Source organism: Vigna angularis, chromosome 1 (assembly GCF_016808095.1).
Source record: "Vigna angularis cultivar LongXiaoDou No.4 chromosome 1, ASM1680809v1, whole genome shotgun sequence".
Classification (NCBI taxonomy): Eukaryota; Viridiplantae; Streptophyta; class Magnoliopsida; order Fabales; family Fabaceae; genus Vigna; species Vigna angularis.
In genome coordinates, this window is record NC_068970.1 from 62,238,825 (window position 1) to 62,263,341 (window position 24,517).

Here is a 24,517-nt window from a genome sequence, read left to right on the forward strand (position 1 = left end):
CTCGTGTTATGGTCATATCAGGAACCACTGCTTCTCTTATATATCCCTTAACAACATGCTATAACCTCATAAATGTACAAAATATCTGAACCTTACCAAAAAAGGGTTAAGTATCACACTAAGGTTTGTCTTAATGAATCACTCAGACATAATCCTACCTCATCTACTTCTGTCTTACTTTTTATTTCAGATCAGCGGGGCTCTGGAAATACATAGCCCCATGTATGTACCAGGCATGCTATAACAGAATATCAGAATATAACTCTGTAAAAGTTTGAACATTTTTTTTAGCAGAAATAGTGGAATACTTCTCAGCCTCGACAGATAATCCTTAACTTTTTCATAACTATTACCCTAACTATTGTTAGAACTTCCAACAAAAACAGAATATTAGAAAAATAAATAGTTATGAACATTAATGTTTAATATCGAAAAAGATGTTAAGGATTTTATGTGATCAACTTATACCTAATAATAATGATGAATCTTCCCAATTTATTTCAGTGTAAAAATTCCAACGCGTACAACTCAAATTTTTGTAATTTGAGTTCATGAATCAATTGACCATATACTCAAGGTTAAATACCATATATTTTAATATGTTCATGTGAGATTTGCATGGTTTGTTTTCACATACAACAATATCTCTTTGGTCCATCACATTATTCAAAATACGATATATAGGTATAGTTGACGTGGATAAATTAAACTTAATTTTTGAACTTAAATTGATATAACACTTATTTTCTCTTCTAAGAGCAATATTTGACAGCTAGGTTGAGCTCTTATAAATAACCTTTTAAAAATTAATTGAAGGTTAATCTCAAGTGGTTAATGAACTTGTTCAAGGAGAAAGTTTAACAGATCAACAGTTAATGATAGCAACTTTAAGATCAAGACATTGATATTATAATGAGGGTTTAGGTCATACTTATCTTTTAGCCTTAATTGTTGTACTTTGTTTTGATATGTTTAAAATAACTCAGATACTTACTATCCGAACTAAAAATGATTTACATACATTTTTCTTTTTTAACTTACCCCAAATAACAAAATAAATAATATTTCAAATGTGACCGTATTTATTATGTTAAGGAAACACTCACATTTTTATGGTGTTATTAAGTTAATATACATTAATATTGTAAGTTACATTTAAAAATAAAAATAAAAAAGTTATTCCTTGAATTATTGATTAACGCAATTAAATATAATTATTTCTTATATATAAATTTTGTACTTAAATATGATTTTTTTTTTGAAATTTAAAGTCTTGTTTTAGTCCTTGAATTTTTTTTCCCCTTAAATTTGGTCCTTAACCTTTTGAACTCTTTTACCATCAATATTGTTTAAAAAAGTGCTTTCAATACGAGTCACATTTGAAAGAAGGATAATTATTTTTTTTTACCGTGAAGGATGATTAAAAAATGTTAAAGAGATATTGTGATCAAAATAATACATCATCACATACAATATCACTATTCAATGTATGGTCTCAACCAAAAAACAATTTTTTTTTTATTAAAAGTTTATTATTATTATTATTATCATAATTTGAAAATCATAATAAATATTTTTTTATAGAATATATTTTTGTTTAATGATAGTGTAATGAACACATTTTACAAATCATCGTAAAAACTGTAAAGAGACGACAATATCACAACACACATTAACAAAAGATGACGACTAATTTTTAATTTTAAACTATCCCAATATATGTTAGAACTTTTAACTGTAAGAAACGATTGTCAAAAGTAGTTTATGAAGCAATTCGAGAATTTAACCCTAAGCACATTCACTTAATTCGAAAATTCAAAGAAAGAAATTAAAATCCAAACATAGTAATACAAGAAGAATTATATATTATCCGTAAAAAGAAAAATAAACCTAAAAAAACAAATAAAGTAGTTAACCCATTATTAAGGTTGGGCGTTTGAACAGAGTAATGTCAAAATCACATAAACTAACGAAAATACATAACTAACAACATTGGTGTTTCCATCGAAATAAAGGTAAATATAGAATTACTTGCTATCAAACAAGACAAATATAGGAATGCCCTTTTTTTCTCACTAAAACCCATTCCAATTTTCACACCAATAGTCAAATTAGTATCACTATCAACAATGGAATCCAACTTTGCTTAACCAACAATTAATTACCATCACAAAAGCCAAAGAAAAACAGCTTCTTTCTCTCTCCATCTTCCTTTCAAACTCATCATTCTCCTTCACTTTTTGCATCTTTACTTATGCTTTAACTTATCCCAATAAAGCAACACTCATTCACACTTCCATCAAAACTTCCGCAATTCGAGGAACAAAATGGCCAAACTTTGAATTGGGGAAGGAAAATTGAAAAAAGGGTCTTTACAATTTTAACCCTCAAGCCATGGTTACTCAAGGTGACTAACAATTACACTGATTATTATATACTTAATTTACTGGTGAAGTCTACAGTAGCAAAAAAAAGAAAAGAATTAGCAGTGAAAACCTAACACGGATCCATCGGTTACGGCAATGGCGACCCTGCAACCGGCTTTCGCGTAAACATGATGGGTGAAGAAGTGTAAGACTTTCACGCGGCCCGCCATCTCCAACTTGGACTCGATTTCCATAGTGGGCTCAATCCTAAGCCCATAGTTGAAGCCCACTCCGTCGCCGTTGGCCAGAGTGGGCCCCACCCTGTTGGGCGCGGAGAGGGGGAAGGACTGGACGGAGAAGGTGGCGGCCATGTACTGCGTCCGGCCGGCGTCGATCTCGCCGGCCGGAATGAACATGAAGCCGACCTGGCTGCCGGAGTAGAGGAGCTGGAGGGAGCTGTCGTAGTGGGAGAAGGCGGCGCGGTTAGGGTTCCGGACGGCGGCGTATTGGGAGAACGTGAAGTTGACGGTGCCGTTAACGACGGAGAACGAGGGGAGCTGGACGGCGTTGACGGCGATCTTGGGGTCCTGGGGTTTGAACACGGTGTAGTACACAATGAGGACGACGATGACGATGAAGATTAGGAAGATGGAGGCCACCACGCAGGAAGCGAGGTTGGTGCGCCCCGACGGCGGACGCGGCCGTTTCGGCCTCGGTGCGACATGGGGCGGAGGAGCTCCGGCCGCCGCGGCCTGCGGTGGTGGAGGGATAGCCAGAGTGGAAGTGTGTGTTGTTGAAAGAAGCAGGAAAAGGATATGGAAGAGGATGTGTGCGCATAATTTAACGATGAGACAAAACTAAACCCACATGGTTTAAGAAAAATAAAAGAAATTGTCGCAAATTATAAAACAAAAATCGCTTTTCTTTTCTCTTTCTCAGTTCTGCTTTTCAATTTTTGTAGTGCTCTATTACTGGTATTTCCACCTCTCCTAATAAAACATTAATTTAATTACTTTTTATAGAAAACAAAAATCATACTTTTTTCAAATATTAATTAACTTCATTTCATTTAATAACATTTTCTAAACAATATAACATTTTCTAAATAACATTGATTAATAAAGAATAGTAGTAATATTAGTAAAAATAAATAGATTTTTGTCTTGTAGTGAAGAGTGTTGTTGACTGTGTTGGAGTGAGGACTACATGGAGTAATGACGGTGGTCCCTCTGCCGCACTAACATTCTTTTCAATTACAACAACTGCGTCTTTATGCAATTTCTGTCACAAGTTTTTACGGTTACTGTTTCAAATTTAAAGCAAAAACATTAAATTAATTGAAATAAGATATTTTATTAAATATTATCAACCACGGATTCACATAATTATTCTAAGATCTATTATATAATGTTAAAACAAGGTTTAATTAACGAAAACAATTTGTAAACACATGGTAATTCTTAATCCCGTCAGTTTCTAATATTAGGAATGTAATAAATATGAGTTTGAATTCACATTTAATAAAAAAATTATCTTGACATATTTAGATTGAGATTTGTGTTAATTCTTTTTATGTAATTATATTTTAATATAGAGAATTTTTTAACAGTATGGTCATTGTTACAAAGTCTGGAAGTGTCAGATGTTGGGTTTGACAAATGAGACCAGTTGTACCAAAATAATTCAGGCAATCGAGCTCCGTGATAAAATGCTAGCTGTTATACATTACTTTGCTCTAATATCATTCTTTATTGTAAAACATGTGCTTTTACATTGCATACTCTATTTTTATTTTATTCTTTTATTTTAAATGGATAATTTTCCTTTTATGAAAGAATTTAATTTAATTTTTTCACCGAAAAGTGGATTGGTTGAACGAACTTGATTTTGTTTGATTAAAATTAGAGCTATCAGAAGGTCCCATGCATTGTGGTTAGTTACTTGGGTAAACAATTCAACATATTTGACACTTAATTTATCTTTAGCTTTTCCAACTCATTTTCAACGTATTTTTCAACCCTTTCAAAATAATCATATTCTATATAGAGTTACATGTATCAAAAGTCAATTTGAACTGACATCCATTCAGCTACATTTAATTTTGGTCGCTCTTCACATAAGCTCCTTCAAAAATTGAGAAGAAGGAAACACAAAGCCACATTAATCAAAATAAAATTACATATATGACTCTTTGATGTTAAAATAGGACCAGTTAATATTCTCAATTAAAATGAATGAATTTTTTTTTCTTTCAAAAATTAGTTTTTTTTTTTATGTTTCAAAACAATTTAGAAAACTTTTTTTAATCAATTAACAAGATTATTATAAACTTTATTACTAAAATTGAAATCAATCCCAAAGAAAAATTAAAAAAAATATTTATAATAAGAAAAAAATCAAAATACAAATGTTTTTATGCTATCTATATCTAGATTTGTTACAAACTTTAATTAGAAATTGCACTAAAGATAAAAAATTTCAAATTATAAATGTACCTACATAATCTCAAAATCAAGATTTATGATGATCAAACCTCCGTATCATAACCAAAATTTTCTCCTTTGAACATACATGATCAAAACAGGGATAAAAATGGAAAGAAAATAATGGTAAAACTAATAATTAATAAGTTAAATGAAATTTTAACAAATTGTGAAAAAACTTATAAATTTAATCAAATCAGTGGCTAAATTAAGTAATATAAATATGAAATGTCATAAAAATGATTAAACGTATTGAAAATTAAAATAAATAATATATTATTAAAGGTGAAATTTTATTAAAATATTTTCAAATTAGAAAAAGTAGACATGAGTTATAACTATAAGTGGATTTAACCAACTAAATAACTTGTTTGACTAATAGAGAGGTTAGTAAATAACTTTTCAGTATTATTATTATTTTCTCAACATTTTCTAATAAATAATGTTCTTCTACTTTCTCATTACCGTTTTTCTATATAATGTTTAATATTTTAAAAACAAGGGTTTAATATTAACATAGAAAAAACAATATAACCAGCACAATATATTTTATCTATGAAATACAAATTACATTCACATACCCTTTTACATTACTTATTTAAATTTATCAATTAATTTAACAGCTAAGTTATTAAAAAAAATTAATTGAATGTGTTAGGTTAAATACTTTGATCAAATACTAACTATAAATTAACAACGAATGACTAAGTATATGCACAATGCCTATGATAACTAACATTTAGCAAAAACCTTCTCGTGTTCATGATGTGAGATACAATTATCAGAATTTTGTTATCACCAACATGGAAAGACATTCTCAATGAAATAGCAAGTAGACTTTCTATCTACTTCCCTTTCTTCAATGTCCAACCAGAGATCTTTGTATTCCAATCGCCAAGCAACAACTAATTTTGAGTGGTTTATGTGAGAAAAAAAAATTGATAACATTAAATTATAAAAAATTAAAAAGTTCTTATCAAAATTAAAAATTATTTATGTGAAATAAAAAATTAATATAATTATTTTGGAAATCATCTATTTCTTAACCAAAACTTTTGTTGGAGTCTCTTCTTTCTTATGGTCATAATCAGACCACATGGTTGTCATTGTCTTTTTCACTTTCTTGACTACTAGTAAAATCGTTTTTACTTTCTTGTTGAATCAATGTCATATCATAATGCCAAATTGCCAATGCGTAGCCACACACAATCATCAAGAGAAAAGAAATACTCTGAATGTTCTTCAAAACACATACAAAAATGTCTGCTTATTTAAATTATACAATCATTCCAATACTTGCATGTTTTTGTTTGTTCCCTTATCATATAGCGACAAGTCCAACTAAGATGCAGGCAAAGAGTAAAAAATCCATTCCATAAACCCCCTAAGATTTTACATTTTTAGGGGTGACACCTAACGTGTAACATTTATTATGTACATGTGACAGATCCAGTTCTTTGTCACAGCTCGTACAATTCTACTATGATATATGAAACCTTAGTATAATACATCTTATTTAGACCCTTGCTTTATGTTCAACACGACATTACAATCCTGAAAAAAAGTTCAAAGAATCATCCAAAAATAGACAAGAACATGATGATGAGGCCTATGTCTAGAACACATCAATCCATATCACAGTTTATGCAACCTGCAGTCCATCACAAAATGGACTCATACACTGAATACACCTATAACTCAGAAAAAGAGAGTCTACTTTTCAAGCTTCTCAAGGTGGGAATCCATGCTTTGAGAGATGGCTTCAAGAAATTCTGGTTCCTCCATGCCTGGATGCAGGGAATCTTGGGCTTCCCCAATAATCTGTTCAATCACAGATTCCTTGTTCAAATTTTCCCTACACATTATGCTTCCTATTTCGTAGGGAGTAAGGCCTCTCTCAACACCTTTCTTCAGCAACATTGTGGAAATGCGAAGTGTTCTAGCACACTGAAGTGGCATATCCCAGCCATAACATTTCAAAAGTTCCAAGTCTTTTTCAGCATCCAGAGAATTTATATATTCAATCGTCTCAGGAGAGTAAGGCTGACGAGCTTGCGGCCAGTAAAGCCAGTCAAATGTGCAATCTTCAAACTGCAGAAACAATAATCAAGTTACTCCATATTCAATCAAGATCAGAATAATCTTGAGTCATAGAATGTGAACTTTACTAGTACTATGTATCAATGCAACGATCACTTCAGTTATTCCACACACCTAGTTTGCATAAAAAATAAGTTACAAACAGCTAGAAAATTATGCTCCTCCATATCTTTCAACGAATTAATCATGTCACAAGAAGGAAATAATTTCTCTGCATTAGAATCACATATGGGATGTGATCTGCAATGTGGATGCCAAAAGGGATGCAAAATTAGAACATAAATACTGAAGAAAAAAGTGGAATTAGGATGTGTTTGATCTTGTTTCAGTTTAAATTTGATATTGGACTCAGAATTAATTCCTCGATCCAGCACTAAACATGTGAGTATTAATCTAAAATCATATTTGCCGGTATTTCAACATGATTTTGGATGATTGGTCTGCACATAATGGGAAAAGAAATGCTTACTTTATCTGGTAGACAATAGCCATGATCAATAGGAATGAGCTTTATCTTGCCATCTGCTTCCTTTCTGATCAATATATTCCCACCATGCCTGTCTGCATTGGCCAATCTTATATCAAGCACAGTAATCTTATGCACTTCCTCCACTGGGAAAGCCCAGGGTCCGAAGTCCTCACAGTTACCATCATTACTAGTGAACTTCTGCAGTGATCCGATCTTAACATCTTTTGAGGAGCAAGAAAACCCATTTGGGTGGTTAAACTTTTTGTGTAGGCACTGCACCATAATAGTAGGGGGAACACCAGAAAAGCCTACTTCTTCACCTGATAACAGACGTGGCCCACTCTGTGGATGATCCAACAAGTATGCTGCAACTTCCCTCAAGGCTCCTTCACCAACCTTTGTCCCTATTTTCAAACCTTCGCCATTGGTTGAACTCGGAAGACCTCTTGGGTTGTTCACAGCCATCGGTTCCTCATCCATTGGCTTAAAAACAGAAACATACTCCTGACCTGTTGAATCTTGCATGAAGTAAGTCCCTCCAGTGCCCTCAGAGGACCTAATAGGGTCGTTTCCTCTCTTCAAACCTTCAAATGTGGAGTTTATCATATCCCAGAGGAAAGGAAAAAAATTGATCTTGGGATTCAGAATGATTGGTTCCAACCAAAAACATACGTCAGGTGGCACATTTGCTATGTGAACATGTTTGTCCCTATTATGTTTCACTACTTCACCTGGTGCCTTCACGGAGAGCTTCAAATCCTTCTGAATCGGGGTGGTCCTAATCTTGGCCGATTTCTTAATTATCAAATGAACCACATCGTCTTCACTCTTGCATATGTCATGGAAGACACTCTGATCATCGAGCTTCTCACCATTGCAGAAAAGCTCTTGATCATCCTCAAGATCAATGAAACCTTCCCCTTTTTTTCTAATGCGTTGTTTCAGATAACCCACATTTCGGTGTCTGTCGATGTGGAACTCATACTCCTTCCCAGAAACGGTCCTCACAACAATGAAAAGAAGATCAGAGAGGCGAAGAACCATGTGAAGAACATTGCCGTCAGCGACACCATACTCCTTGATAAGAGTGCCACTCCGAGCTAGCTCTCTGCCACCGAAAACCAACTTCTGCTTTTTCACCACGAAGCCTTTGCACTGTTGAATCCTCAGTTTCACCGAAGCAATGGAATCAGACTCCAACACGCGCATTGGGGTTACAGCGCCATCCACAGTGAGGTAAATCAAGATTGGCTCACCAGAACAATGTCCCGGCTGCCCTTCCCATTGCCCCTTCTCTTCGCAAACTGAACTCAAAGCAAACTCAGCAATTGACATCTCTCAAGTCAATCACTTTTTTTCCCTTTTTCTTGTCCCGGGTTCCCAATTTGCCTTACCTTATCTTACCCGTTTTCTGCTTTACTCCGAAATTATTATTTTGATGATACAACTCAATGGGACCCAAATAAACAAGACAGAGAACCTGTTTTTGAGGTGCCCAGAAGGGAATTTTGATTGTGCTGTGGGAATGGATGATGGAACTGGACGATGGAATGAAGAATAACGGTAAAAACAAAAACAAAAGCAATAACTCTCGAACAAATGGTGGAAGCGAAGCAAGCGAGAGGGGACTCTTACCAAGAGGAAAGAACCAAAGGAAAAAGTGAGAGAATGAAGAGCTTAAAAGGAAAGGATGGTCGCAGAGAGGGTGATGAATTGCGGAAGAATTGAGAAGAATAATGGGATTGTGGCATTTTCCGATATCGATGTACGTGGTGTGTTATGTGTTATCACCACACCACAACAGTGAGTGAGGGACCGAACTTCTTGGTCCGATAAACCAGTGACGTTGTAGAAGAAAGTAAGAGTGTGTGAGATAAACGGTATTGTAGCCGTTGCCTTTTTATACAGTTTTGACCCAGCCACTATAACGGTGACTTAACACCCTATTCTTCCTTGCTTTTATTTTCTTTTTAACCTACCTCTTGCCGTCAACCTTAACAGCAATCCGTTTCCTTATTTAACCAGGATTAATAGCTTAATGACCACCATTAGTGTGAATTCATGGAAATTAAGCGGTATTATTACTTTTTCTGTTTCAATTTTTTTTTTGTATATTTAAGATTATTACTATGGGCAGTATTTAATTTGAGTCTTCTTTGTCTTAATGATACTGTACTACTTATTAATGAAAGTTAAATATGAAATTTAAATGTATTGGAAAATTATGTTAGATGTGCAATAATGACATTGAAGATTTTCTATTTTGAATTCATTACGTGTTTACTTTTTAGTGGTTAATTTTAGTAATTCAAAAAATAATATAATTTTTCAAGAAAAGGTCATGTTATTAATCAAATTAAATAACTTCCGTAATTTTTCTTAATTTGTTAAAGGAATTTTTAAATTCACAATAGCCATTAGTTGTTGCAAAAGAGTGATAAGACGGTATAATTGTTTAGTTACAAAACTATATTAAAGCGAGGAACAAAAAAACAAAGTTTAGACTTAGATAGCTCCCTTTAATGGGTAAACTTACTATGATAATAATTTAAAAGACATTAATAAAAATTATTAAAATATTATATCAATAAAGAATATTATTTATTGTTATTTATTTTTTATATTATGATTAAAAAGAATAATTAACATCATAAAAGGAAGTGTTTATTTTTAAAAATATAATACTGTTTAAAGACAATTTTAAAACAAAATTGATTTCCTTTTCTTTTAAATATATTTTACGATACTTTTTATGAAATTAATAAATTTATAACTACAGTATAAGCGTATAAATTCATGTATTGTTTATTAGTAAAAAGAAGATTGGATTGGTTTTTATATAATGTGTTATAAGATGTTTAGCTTTTATATAATTTATGTAATTTATATTAGAACAAGTTATGAATAATGTTGTCGGAATCTTGAAGATTGCAATGCAATGAAGATTCAATGGTAGAGTACTATGAGGGGTTTGTCTTTTTCCTAGAATTAAAGTTGCAGTGCTTTAGCAAACACCTTCACATTCACAAAAGCAGTTGGCAAAAACATAGATACTTGTTTTATTTTGTCTCATGACCCTGAATTTCAGATTCACTCATTTTGTGTTGCTTTTTGCTCCCTAAAGATCCTTATTCATTGAACAAAACTTTCAACTTGTAAATAAAACTATAGGTTTAGCTTTTGTTATAAGCAAATTAATGTTATGAAAATTCAGCTATGTCTATGGGAATGTGGGATTTGGTGTCCCATGACTTTGAGATCTACATTAGTACTAATAATGCACTATAGTAATGAGAAAAGAGGTTAATGAATTTTTTTTGACCCAACATAATTCAACTTTTTATGTGTATTGATATATGTTTTCCAATGTCATGATTCTTCATCACATGCTCCTTGACCCAAATATGTTTCTCGTGTTAATTACTCTTCTTCTTTTTTTTTCTCTTTTTTTTTTTTTTAATTTCAACCTAGTTAGAGCAAACTCTATATTCATATGATACATATCTTAGTTTTTTTTTGGATTATGTGGTAAAAAGTAGTGATACCTATTATACAATACAATTTTGATATCTTAGAAACTTTGACCATTCGAATAACTTTACACTATCATATATATTCTTATTTGAGATATTCACCACATGTGAGTATCTGAATTTTCTTTTAATGCACTTTACTAAAACAACTGATAATCATTTAATTACAGAAGTTCAATATAGAGTAATATAAATAAAATATAATCTACAAGTAAAAGTTAATTAATGCATATTTACTTATTCGTGTTATTTGCTTATTTTAGTGTATTTTCTTTATCAAATATATATAATTTAACTAATCAAATTTAACCGTAGAATCAATGCATATTTTGCACTTTTGGAAATGTTTTTACTGCATTCACAAATTATATTAACACATTTTTTTTTATTATAATTAAAAAGTAAACAGTAATACATGTGTTTTTTTACTTGTTTAGTATTAAAGGGTTATTTCAATAAATTTCCATTTGATTATAGAATCTGAGATTAAATTATGGATTAATTATATTTTTATTTTCTAAAACTCAGGGCATATCTGATTTTTATATTCAATTTTTAAAAAAAAATAGTTTTAATATCTCACTTTAGAAAAATTCAATTATAATTTTTTAAATTTATTGTTTGGAGACTTAAAAACGTTAAGTTTTATCTAAAACTTAATTGACATTAAGAAAAGTTATCTGACACATATATAAATAATGTTTTAGCAAGCAACATATTCCCAAAAAAAAAAACTAAAATCATATTTTTCAAATTTTGGAGACTCAAATGAATTGTTTGTAAATTTGAAGGACCAGAAGTAAATTAACCTCAAATTTCATTAACTAAAAACATAAAAGATGTAACAAAGATTTTGAGACAAAATTTAAAATGAAAAATACTTGGAGAAGACTCAATTTGGACTTTCCTAAAAGCAAGAATCTTCTTACATGCATCAAATTTCTTCGTCCACCTCATCAAAAAGCTTCAGGAAGAATTTTTTTTCCTAATAAAAGGAGTGATTGTTTTCAGAAAAATATTTCCAGATTCCGGAGTGATATGGTGTTGGAAGAAATATGACAGGGTGCAGAAAGCAACAGCCAACATTGCATGACTAGGTGTTTTTGTCTACCAAAAATGGACAAAAGTGTCATTCCTTTTGGTTGGTTGATCGGGGAACCCATGTAGCTTGTAGCCCAGGCTGCAAGTACAGAACAACTTCTAAACTCACATTAGAAGACAGTGTGTTATATATGTATCTGCTTAGGGCAACATTTGAAAGAAATTGAAGCTTAAATTGCAAATAAGAGGAATAGTATATGTATTATTCAAAGATTATCTCTTTTAGTTGCGTAATATTGATGTTCACACTGTGGAGATTCTCCTTCTAAGGAGCTACTGCTGTTTTTCTCAGGGGAGGAGCTGCTTGTATAGTCTTCAATGCCTGATGTTTGTTTAAAGCTAGGAAACTGTGTATTAAGATCCCTGCAATGATAAGTAACTACTGTTTATAACTAATTTGGATAATCTCCAGGAACAGAAGGAAGTTCTGATGTTTTTCTAGAACAATTATAATATCATATTCATGACATCTTTTCAATAACCAAGCTTATTTTTAGCCTTGTAGTAACAAAGGAAGTGGATGATAAAGAAGAACATTAAAAAAAAATTCCTTTAGCTGCATGGTAGAATTGCTAGATTTTGTGATTATTACTTTAAAAAGTCATATTTAAGATTATTTTTAGTATGTTGACATTGTAAAAATATGTAAACAATAATAGTTTAAAATTAAGCTCAAAAAGTTCATGTAAATTATAGATTGTTTGATTTTAATACATTTTGAGCATATATATCTTTTACATTCCACTTATAATTAGAAGTTATAGTATGTATCTCATTTAATTTTAAAAAAATAATAATATTACAAATCTCAACATTTACTATTACTATTACTATGCATGACACTTTGACATTTCATGGTTAGATATTTGCATGCCATCTAATAAAATTTGATTACAGAAATATCAAATTGAATATTATATTGATGTATAAATATGAAAATATAGCTTCAATTTTTTTTTATATATACAATATTATAGTATTAACTTGTGATGAACGTCAAATTAAAAAATTGTTTCGAAAAAATGTTATTTTTTTAAAAATTGAATTTGGCACGGGGGTTAAAAATATAGCATAACCAAACTAAAATTGTGGAGGAATTAACATTAACTTTTCAAGCTAGGTTACATAGGTCGAAGCCTACAAGGAATTAACATTAAAGTGAACTAAAATTGTCCATCCATTGGGGAATCGATTGGTCGTTGAAAATGAAATCGTTTTTATGTCAGGAGGCAAAGGATTTTGCATTCATGGAAGTCTATTTAGAAAAAAGGTTGTGCAAGTGCAATAAGCTGCTGATAATTTGTCTGTTTATATTGGTGGGTAACAACAAGAAAAAGAACTGTATCCACAACATGTATTATATAAGCATCAAAAGCTATGAAAGGGAAAAGAGCATATTACTTCAGATAAGGAATAGTCATATTCCTCAATAAGGATGGCTTTCGACCAACAAATTCTTGCCACTCCTCTGGATCAATCCTTCCATCTCCTTTTGAGTCTGCTTCTTCGAAGGTCTGTGGAACAATGCAAGTGGGGTAAAGTACATATTTAATTACATGTTTTATAAAACAATAATTAATTAATCCCCAAACAATAATTTAACGATGAAAAAGGAAAGTGCTGATACCTTATCAAGTACGACTTCAATTATGTCATTAGACAGAACCAGATCTGACTCACTCAGTAGTGCACATATCATCTCTTTTACCTTCATATTTTGAAAAATATAATCACTCTACCGGGTTTTAAATGTTCATCAGAGTTACTTCTATAGTTTATGCCATGCGTTATATGCAATTTATTCTTAAACATCTCGATATTTTGTTTACCTCCTCGCGTTCAATAAAGCCTTTTTGACATATATCATAGAGTCGAAATGAAACTGCCACAATAGACACCAAGGCTTCAGCATAAATACAGTAAAGCATGCAGACTCACACTTTCCAGAGGAATTCTTACAATCTGCTTTTTGTGCTTGTGGTGCTGCTGGGTGGAAGACACTTAGACCTCGAATGAACACTCCAAATTCTATCACCCCATCTCTTTTGGAGTCAAATAATTGAAATAACTGTGAACATATTTATTATTATCACTGACTCATTGCAAAAGAAACTCAAAAAGATTGTAGCACAGGTCAGTGGCCACCATTTTATTATCACAGTAAATTGATAAAAGTTAAATAAGAAGAAACTGACCCTGTCAGTAAATAAGCTTCGTTTCTTGCTGCTTCCAAGTATTCCAAGCTGAAACTCTTCCTGCATAAAATTCAAGATATACAACTCCTTTGTTAATTAAGTGGCACAATGCCAAATATAGTAGAATAAAGGTAAATTACACCAGTTTCCTGAAATTTCGAGCGATTGTGAACAACAATTCCTTTGATTATTTGAAATATATACTAAGTATATGAAACAAGCTCCTTAAATTGCTCGAAGCAGAATATATTCAAACAAGAGGTATGCGGCGTTTATTTAGTGTTTTGGGCCCGAACTTAAGAGCTTAATTTAATTACTTTGCTGATAACCCCGTCGTCCACCATCGAGCTGCTTAATTTCTTGAACAGAACATGCAATGCTTCAATTTCAGAAATTTTAACTGCACGAATATACCCAGAGGAATAAGAAATTGATTAATGAAAGTTGAACACGAAATCTCATAATACAAAAGGGATTACAAAATTAGAAAGAATGCTTACAATAGGTTTGGGAAGCAAGAAGTGCTGGATCTTGAAGATGAAGTCGCTCTTTGGAGCAACAACACCCCATCAATTGCACTTTTTTCTGTGTTCTATACTCTGGTAGGGAACGAGAATTTGATATTGCACTGCATCGTACTATAAATATGTTCTAATATGCAGGGAACAATAGGAATATTTTTGTTTTAGTAATAAATAGAAAAAGTTAAGGACTATCATTTCTTTTTTCGCAAAATACACGTTAATTATACCTTGATAGAGTTAGCAAATATTCGTTAAAAATAAAGCTACAAGGTTTAAGAGTTACTTTAAAAAAAAGGAATAAGTAATACTTTAAGATTAAGTTGCGACAATTATAAGAATTAAATGATATTTTAGTTGCGACGAGAAATTTACATTTGAAGTGTTTTATAATAAAAAAGTATATTTTTAAAAATATTTAAAATTTTATAAAGATATCACTTTAAACTAGACAAATTTATATTCTATTTTAAAAATATAAATAATATGATATTTTCTCTTCCCAAAATTTTATTGGCTCAATATTGCGGGTCATCTACTTGATATATTTTATCAACTAATGTTGGAGAAAGTTTCTTTTAAAATAAAATTAATTAAGGTTGTTTTTAACGACATCATTAATATTATTTTTTTGGTTGACATAGGTTAGTGTTATTTTTCATTCGACATTAATTAAAATTTTCTTTATCAACATGCACTGTATTTTTCTTTTTTCACTTTAAATACATTTATTTCTGGTTGACATAGATTAATATTATCTTTAGTTGATGTCAATTTTAATTAATTATTTATTGATCATTTTTATAATAGCAGATTTTTTAAAAAACTTACTAACATAGGCCATGGCTTTCTTTTATCAATATTGACAAGTTGTTTTTCAACCAATGGTGGAGTTTCTTTATTCACAGTAATGAAACAATTTTTAGACTTAAGTCAGAAAGATTTTTTTCAACCAATGTTCATAGTATTTTTTTATTGACATAACTAAATTTTTTTTCCATTAGTGTGGAATAATATTATATATCATTCGAGTAAGTCAGAATTTTTTTTATCAATGTTGATATCACTAGTTTATAACAAATGTTAACTATTCTTTTTGTCGATATTTGTTGTGTTTATTATTTTGAGAATATTTGCAATGACTAATTTTGAACTAACGTCACTAGTATTAATTTTAGACTAAAGTTGGTCAAAAAAAATTATTTTTTCTACTATCAAATGGAGAAACTTTTGGCCAATTTTGACTACGATTACGTTGACTTATGTAATTAGAAATGCCTTTTAGTCAACATTGGTAAAAAAAATCTTGACAACCTTAATTGATGCAAATTAAAATAGTTATAACATACATTAACTAAAAGTAATGTTTATTAATATTATTAGAGAGAAGGTTAAAACCTTTGATAGACTTTATCCTAAAAATAATCTCATTAACATCAATTAAAATATGATTAGGTTGACTGATGTAATTGGAAATGCCTTTGCGTATATATTTAGAAGACTGACTAACAATGTATTTGAAGTTTTTTGGTTAATATCCTGCCAAACCCATTTACTTTTTGTCTTAACTTTATTTCGTCTTTTCTCTTTTTCCTCTGCACACCAAATGTTTGGTTAAATTCTTTGCAGAAAAGAGAGTGGAAGTAAAGAACGATAGATGGCTGTTTGCTTTTCTTTTTGGCGAAAGTTTGCAATTCGGTATAGTTCATCTTTACAAATATGGGTGGCGTGGACGGTGTGGCAATAGTGTAGTATCTCACCTAAGTGGATCTGTATTCTCCATCTGTTCGATGCACATGAAAATCGATGACCATAAAAAATGATGCGTCCTCATGTTCGTCTGTGCCACCCAACTGAGTAATAAAGCGCGAATCTAATTCAATTCTCATGTTCCAAAACAAGCATTCTCCGCAGACGCATAGAAAGTTTATTCTTTTTGTTCGAGAATCTACAAAATCTTTCTTATGAGGAACACTATAACCAGCCAATATTTTATCGTCAAAATCTTGAAATTTGCTCTTATTTTGGCCTCCAAATCAATCGACCTCTACTCATATTCATATTTCTGCACTTCCCAAGCAGAATCACCTCCTAATACACTCTTTTAGATTTACTCTGTAGTTTAAATATACTGCATTCTACCAAATCATGATAGTTTTTATTAACGAATTAAACGTACCTCACTAAATTTTTCTTTCTTTTATCAATAACTAAAACAATATCCAAAAATTAGTATAGGGATTTTGATACAATTGTTTTTTGGCCACACTGAGAGTGTTTCTCGATATCAGTATGAAAATCTTTCCTAGTACTATATAATTTTTCTGTCTTTGAAGCAGTGAACACGGGACGGGTTGGTGTTTTCAACATATTATACAATGTATTCAAGGAGCAAGTGTGGCTGCCTAGTATAGCTAGTCTTCCATCTCAGTGTTCAAAATAAAGCTGGGAAATGCGAGGGTTATATCCCTGATAAACAGAATCGTCCAGGTATGATTTTATAAATAGACTTGTACACTAAAAGAATGAGTGCTAAAGTTTCACTGCGCAGATAAGTAAGTTTTTGTTTTTTTTTTTCTAAAGTAATTTAACACTGAAATTATCATTGTGATGCAAGTTATTACAATTTGAAATAAGTCATATCAATGACACAATTTCAATACGTGTTATATAACTTCTTCTCGTGTCAATTTCACATGATTTATCTTAAATTTTAATTTTTTGTAAAACTTGCATCAAATTAGTAATTTGAGTGGTAAATTGTCCCAAAGTGAAAAAAAGAAGAAGCGGAAAAGTGACTAACTTTAGAAAGGGTAGAGTCATGATCTTCAGAAGAGAAGGATTTTGTGTCACGTAATCTCTCCACTCTTCGTTATCTATCTTACCATCTCCTTTTGAATCAACCTCCAGCATTGTCTGAAACATTACGTGAAGAAGAAAATAACCAATAAGGGAAAAGAATTTGAATAGCGGATTGGGAAAAAAATGGAGAAATTGAAGAACAGATTCGTGCTTGGTTCACAACCCTGTACACAATTGCTTCAACAACATCATCGGGAACTGTAACATCTGATTCAGTGAGAGCAGCCAACACCATTTCCTTCAACTTGAGTGCACCATTAAGGACAGAAGGGAATTCATGAATAATAAGAACGAAACATAAACTATAAAAGTGGTTAGAGGTGAAAATGTAAACGAATGAAAGACCACACAGAATGCTAGAGTAGTAACTCACCTCGTGATGCTCAATGTATCCACTCTGTGTAAGGTCAAACAATCTAAATGCAACTGCCAGAAAGAAAAATCGGCACAATCAAGCTCAATTTGCATAACCAAAAAAAGCATAACAGACAAACAACGTTTGATTTTTGATTTATGTAACAAACAAATGATGTCCTACATTCAATTTTCTTCTCTTCAGAGGCATTTGGATGAAAGATACTCAGCGAGCGAACAAACTCCCCAAAGCTAATTACTCCATCACGCTTGATGTCAAACATATCAAATACCTGCATTTTGCCGACAAAAATCATACATCTTCAGCATTGATTTTTTGGAGTCTCGTCTTCATTTAATATACACAGAATTACAAGCATTCAGTGGTTACTTTGATACACTGATTAAATTTTCAGATATTTGGTGATCCATTCAAAAGCTCGTTAATATCTTTATCCATCATTATAATTGTATAAACATTTTGTAAAAAATAATTAATATAATCAGAAGTTACAACATTTTTATAATCACCTTTTTTGTTATCACATTACTCATCTTGTTTATGTAACCTCTTTCTTCTCTTTTATCTTACTCCTAGTTGGAGGAATAAAATTTCTCACACTGTAAGCAACACTAAGCATAACATAATAGTACAATTTGGTGAAGTAACTTTCTGGTACTATTCACATTTTTTCTTGGATGCATGGTGCACTTTACAGGATGTAAGAAAATAAAGGAAAAAATGTACAAGGACGCACCCTATCTGCAAATAGATTCTGCTTGCTATCATTATTAAAAAGTGCAAGATGGAACTCCTCCTGCAGATAAAAATTTTAAAGAATTTAAGACCTTTAACTTTCGTTCCATCAAAATGCTTAGAAAATTATGATGACAATTCAGCAATATAGAAGGGTCATGGGTAAATGGAATCATTATCACTAGTACAAGCTTAAATGGAAATACCTTGTGAAGGAAGTCATCATCAACAATTGCACTACTTAGTTTCTTAAACGAGCAAAGCAAAGCCTCAATCTCATTCACAGTAACTGTCAAAGGGTAAAGGACATCTGAGAGTTAAGTTATACGAAAACCAACATGATCCCCACAAACGTTTGGCATAACACATGATGCCAAAATTATGGTCTGTCACCTACAAGTTTTCGATTTGGAATGAGAATGTTGTGACAACTTTAGTACTAAAACCTCAAATGGAATCCTATGTGCTAGTTTGGTCTATTGATAAGTGGCATTCCAAAAACAACAACACAAAGGCAATGGCCAGATTGATAATGATAGGGAAGTCATGGTTCATTTCATGAAAAATCCAAGAAATAGCGTGTGAATGAAGTTTTTTCTACTTACAGGATGTTTCCGAAGCAAGAACGGTGGATAGTTCTAGCTTAGTCTTTGGTCTAGCTTTCTTCAAGCAAAAGCAGCTCATAGTCATTGACATAATTTCAGTTTAAGGATTATAGGACGTAATTATGTCAGAGACAGCACTGTTAAACATCAAAGAGAAAAATGTTTAAGTTCATGATCAATCTCTAGAAGACTCTGCTAATGTGTCATTATTAAGTCTCTTTCACCCAATTGATGCAAACTCTAGTGGGAGTTTGTGTAATTTACCAAAGATTTCAAGTTCAAACATTGTTTACCCTTATTGTATTACAAAACGAGTTATTCTCATACATCCATTTTCTGCTATATTTATTATTTTATTTCTCTCTTCAATTCCTTTCACTTTATCTATCATTTTCCACTCTTTATTTTGTCCTTTTATGTTGCTTTTCCCATCTATACCACAAAAATGAGGATGCACGTTGATAATTTTCTATGCAAACTTTGCAAAACAATCTGAGAAAATTATAAAAGTTTAAGGAATCTATATGTATGAGTATATGCAATCTAATTAAAGCTGCAGTTCAGAGCATAAATACTATTACAGGATCTTCACCATCAATGGTTCGGCAAAGATACAATGAAGTCAGAATGTTAGCGAGTATCTCAATTCAATTTAAGACTTAGAAAAAATCTGACTTATCATTGAATCGAACTTCTTTAACAGTGAATAATTATCCGAAACAAAGAAAAAAAATGTCAACAAAAGCAGTAAATCTTTGTTATTTGGTTGTAACAGTCCTCAGATATGGAAGCAAACATCTTAGAGTTTAAAGAGAGAAGAGAATAAAAAACATGGAACATTACATGGAATAAAAGCGACTTACAGAAACCAGAAGAAGATGGTTATATTATATCCTTCAAAAGTACAGAAATATTCACAGGTATACCCAGGACAGCTTCATTCGCACGATCGTGTCCTTCTTCTTCCTTTTAATTGATGTTCGTACATTCGACATTTGATTTTATATGTTATTATGTTTATCATATTCAAAGTTACACTTTATAGTTTATTCGTAAATGGGCTTGATAGGCACGTTATTTCATATTAAATTGAATCACTTGTCATTTGCATTGGTATTATATGGATTAAACGAAAAAAAATTTTACTTGTTTGTTAGAAAAAAAAATGTTTGCAAAATAAACCTTTTTTTATATTTTTTTATGTTTAACAACAAAATACAATCTCTTGTATGTCTTTATGACTATGAATTTAATATCATATTTATAGTATTATATAACTATTACTAGTCAATCACTTATATACAAAGTCATATATACTTTATAAACTACAATTGAAATATATTACATGTCATTTAATATATTTTACTATATCTCCCAACCACTCCTATTTGAAAGTGGCATGCACGTATATATAAATATTCACAAACAAGACTAAAACAATACTTATGTATTTGAAACAAGACTTATGAAAAAGTATCATTATTTTTTAAAAATGTTTTGCTTAAGCGTAAAAGTTAAAGTAGCTACTAAAAAATACCTGAAAATGTTGATTAGAGAAACAAATAAAAAAATGCACTGGTGGTGTTAAAGAATGCTTCTTGCTGTGAAGAATCTTACAGTTTAAAAATGTCTTCAAAAAGAAAAAAAAAATTATAGAAAATACAAATCAACCCCTTTGTGGTTGTTATTCTAATAATTGGCATGAGAAATTATGCCTGACGGAATAAAAGTATATGTGTGTAAAATTCTCGCATTATAATATATGATAAATCTCTATTATAAATACTTTGCATAACTAAGTCAGAATCAAAATTACACTTAAAAAGAATATATCATTTTTCAACAAAAATATTAAAGTAAGAAATATTATTAATTAGGCTTTAACTAAATCAGAATACTTAAACAGTGAAAGTACACATTTACCAACAAAGATCACGGAATGTTATTATCATTAACTAGAGATGAACAAATGAGTATTACTACGTGAGAATGTAAAACTCCTATTATAATCACACAAAATGTTCCAAACAAAAGGAACACGTAGGGGTGTGTTCTTTTGAAAGAATTTGCGGAAGATGATTTGGGGAGATGATTTGAATGGATTTGAGGATAATATTTTTGTTGTTTTTTTGAGTGGATTTGTGGTTAATTGAGAGTGGATTTGGAAGTAAAGTTTGTGAGAATTAGTGTAGGATTTGATTGATATGATAGATTTAAAAAATTAGTTTGATTGGTAAAAATTAAAGATTACCAAAATGTCCCTAGTTATAAAAGTAATATAAAATGTTATTTATTAATGTTATATTTAATTGTAAAAATGTTTATAAAGAGAAAAAAATTATAAATAATTTTTAAAATTAAATTTTAAAAATTATAATGTAGTAAAATAAATTTATTTTTAAATGTAGTATTTGTTTGTAACATATTTTTTTGTTTTGTTTTTATAATAAAATGTTTCTTTTTTTTCATAAAAATAACTTAACTTCTATATTTATAATAATTTATTTCTGTCCAAATAAATAGAATCAAAAAATATTTCTTAAAGTAACTTTGTAATATAAAGAGTATTTTATTATTTTTATTTGAATTTTTAAAAAATAAGATTTATCCCCATAAAATTTGAATTAAAAACCTATAATTAAGAAAGAAAATTTATCCCCCCACACATCCCCAACCTCCTGCCGCCGCCCCCCCCCCCCCCCCCCCTCCCTTCAACTTCACTACTCAAGAAAATTTATCCCTCCACACATCCCCAACCTCCCGCTACCCCCCCACCCCCCCCTCCCCCAACTTCCATCACCACTGCATCCGCATCTCTGTAATACTCACCACCTGCATCCGCATCTCTGTAATACTCATTCACCAGAAAAATATTCCTCAATCGCCGTACCCTCCCACCACCCAGAACTCCCTCCCCTCCCCCTCCCCGCCTACAAACCCCACACACCCAGCCCGAAACCCGGTCCACATGCAGTAAGTAGCTGCCGGGACTCCCTCCAATTCATCCGTCTCCGACGAAGACGACGAATCCGACAGCAGAACCTGTAACAGATCGTGCTCGCTCCGGTGAAGATCGTCTCCAGTGATAGGGAACCGGAGGACTGCCGCGCCGGAATCGCGTCCGCCGGCGATGCTGCTCCCTTGCGTACTTGGTATCTTGTGGTTGAAAATGGGGAAAAACGCGTCGTCGAAACAGGCTTTCAGTGTCAACGTAATACCCCTCCAAGTAACCAAAACAACGAAGTTCTGTAATCGGTTACCACGTAGACGTAACCGATTACAGAAATGCTCACATTCCTTCACACCACTGTAACCGATAAACCAAAGGCTGTAACTGGTTATGGCTGAGACTGGCACTGTTCATCATCTTCTCAAACACGCGGTGGTGCTCCTCCCGCCTCCCTGCCGCAAGTGGAGGTCCACCACGAAAACGGCGATTCTGTCTCTAGTACAACCAACTCCTTCCACTCCAATCGCTGGATGCACTCTCAGGTTGCTGCATCACTGCTGGGGTTACGGATGAGATCGATGTAGCTAGAGTTCCGGCGGTTACGGAGACAATGGGCGAGGCTGGCGTCGGGAAAAAATTCGTAAACGAGAAAGTGACGCTGTCGGAGACAGAGGCACCGAGAAGAGCTTAACGAGGCTGCTGTGGTGACTCTGGTAGATGATGGCGAGATGGCGGCTAAGCTCCAGGAGGTCGATTTGTTGGCAAAAATTGTGGCGAGAAACAACAACATCGCGACGGCAGATTTGGCAGCACCAGGACGAGGAAGAGAGACGTGGACAGAGAATAATGTGCAGACAGTTTAGAGGGCACATATGTCATTTGTGAACAAATCAGCGTAAATCTCCTCTTGATAGCGAGATAAAAAAAAGAGCTTCATCCCGCAAATGATCGCTTTTCTTCGCTTACAAATCAGCGCAAACGAACAGCTTGTACCTCACAAATCATCGCTCTCTTTTCTTCATAAACAGTGTTTCACCTTCAAGCGAACAGAGGCTAGATGAAATGTTTGAAAGATTAGTTGTCTTATCTTAATGTACTTGTATCGTCAATTTGACGATTCTCTTACACATCAATTAATCAAATAAAGGAATTGTTGTACTTGCATTTTATTTTTTTAGCTTTAGTTTTTTCTTATACGTTAATTCAATTATTAATTTTTTAGCATAATTGGTCCATTAGTTATTGTTCATTGACGAATGGATGCATATCATAACAAATTGCATGTACAATCAATTTTTACTCATCGTACATGATTATTGGTCATGTGACTGTTAATGAGGACTTTGCTTCTTAATAGTCATGACTACTTTTTGTATCTAATCATATAATAATTTTTTTTTCTGTGTTTGGATAAAAGTTTTAACAATTTCAAGATATTTAAAATAACTTACCATATGTATTCTTTAAATAATTTTTTTAATGAAGTAATTAAAATATTTTAGATTTTAATCTTTTTGGAAAAAATAATTTAACTTTTATTTTAAGATAAAATTTTATTTTAAAAATATTTAATCTAAGTTGACTTAGTTTGACTTCCAATTCAGACAGATTCATCTCAAGTGGTCTTGAATGTGTGATTGGGACGAGTCATCTCAATATTTAACTTAAATCAACTTGTTCTGACCCTAGACTCGAGATAACTTGTCTCAACTTTTGACTTGTAATAATAACTTGATTTTCAATCCGAGTGTATTCTTAACTTTCGATTCGGGCTTAGCCATCATGACTTATGACTTTAGCTGATTTATTTTATCAAGTGCTAGCAAGATCTTCAGTTTAGGCCAACTCATCACAATTTTTAACTTGGTCTGACTCATCACAACTTTCAATCCAATGAACATATTTTGACCTTTGCCCAGGGCCGAATTTGCTGAACCTTTGGTCTAAGACAACTCATTAGGATTTTCGATCCAAGTTGACTAGTCACAACCTTCAATTAAGACAGATTCATTAAGACATCTCTGACTTAACGAATATATCTCGGTCTTCAACTTAGACCAAATTGGCCTGACCTTCGAGGTAGGACAAATCACTCGACCTTCGACTCAGACCAAATTGATTTGACCTTCAATCCAATTCGAATTGGATCAATATTTGGCTTAGACCGCAATCTTTAACTTGCAAATCGACTTGACTTTTGATCCAAGTTAAATCGACTCAA

General features: G+C 32.0%; 4 protein-coding genes across 5 annotated transcripts; all 4 read right to left on the reverse strand.

The window, feature by feature from the left end:
* Positions 1 to 2,211: 2,211 nt before the first annotated feature.
* Positions 2,212 to 4,451, reverse strand: LOC108322892 (uncharacterized). The gene is made up of 2 exons (XM_017555179.2): positions 4,446 to 4,451; positions 2,212 to 3,223 (listed from the first exon to the last, which is right to left on the reverse strand). The coding sequence occupies exons 1-2, from the start codon at positions 4,449 to 4,451 to the stop codon at positions 2,483 to 2,485; spliced, it is 747 nt and encodes a 248-aa protein (XP_017410668.1). The 3' UTR covers positions 2,212 to 2,482.
* A 1,888-nt stretch (positions 4,452 to 6,339) lies between these two features.
* LOC108322904 (phosphatidylinositol 4-kinase gamma 4) lies at positions 6,340 to 9,300 on the reverse strand. The gene is made up of 2 exons (XM_017555193.2): positions 7,419 to 9,300; positions 6,340 to 6,940 (listed from the first exon to the last, which is right to left on the reverse strand). Exons 1-2 carry the CDS (start codon positions 8,751 to 8,753, stop codon positions 6,563 to 6,565), a joined length of 1,713 nt encoding a protein of 570 aa, XP_017410682.1. The 5' UTR covers positions 8,754 to 9,300; the 3' UTR covers positions 6,340 to 6,562.
* Positions 9,301 to 11,751: 2,451 nt separating this feature from the next.
* Positions 11,752 to 14,909, reverse strand: LOC108322913 (calcineurin B-like protein 7). Its single transcript, XM_017555210.2, has 8 exons — positions 14,748 to 14,909; positions 14,565 to 14,647; positions 14,248 to 14,307; positions 14,012 to 14,120; positions 13,882 to 13,934; positions 13,680 to 13,760; positions 13,454 to 13,566; positions 11,752 to 12,415 (listed from the first exon to the last, which is right to left on the reverse strand). The coding sequence occupies exons 1-8, from the start codon at positions 14,815 to 14,817 to the stop codon at positions 12,259 to 12,261; spliced, it is 726 nt and encodes a 241-aa protein (XP_017410699.1). The 5' UTR covers positions 14,818 to 14,909; the 3' UTR covers positions 11,752 to 12,258.
* A 2,104-nt stretch (positions 14,910 to 17,013) lies between these two features.
* LOC108322926 (calcineurin B-like protein 8) lies at positions 17,014 to 20,303 on the reverse strand. Of its 2 annotated transcripts, XM_052868109.1 has the most exons (9): positions 20,210 to 20,303; positions 19,347 to 19,483; positions 18,948 to 19,030; positions 18,743 to 18,802; positions 18,169 to 18,277; positions 18,004 to 18,056; positions 17,794 to 17,874; positions 17,572 to 17,684; positions 17,014 to 17,237 (listed from the first exon to the last, which is right to left on the reverse strand). In XM_052868109.1, the coding sequence occupies exons 2-9, from the start codon at positions 19,435 to 19,437 to the stop codon at positions 17,183 to 17,185; spliced, it is 645 nt and encodes a 214-aa protein (XP_052724069.1). In that variant the 5' UTR covers positions 19,438 to 19,483; positions 20,210 to 20,303; the 3' UTR covers positions 17,014 to 17,182. The 2 variants fall into 2 exon arrangements, with proteins under 2 accessions (XP_052724069.1, XP_017410714.2); XM_017555225.2 differs by lacking the exon at positions 20,210 to 20,303 and having other exon boundaries at positions 19,347 to 19,769.
* Between the last annotated feature and the right edge of the window lie 4,214 nt (positions 20,304 to 24,517).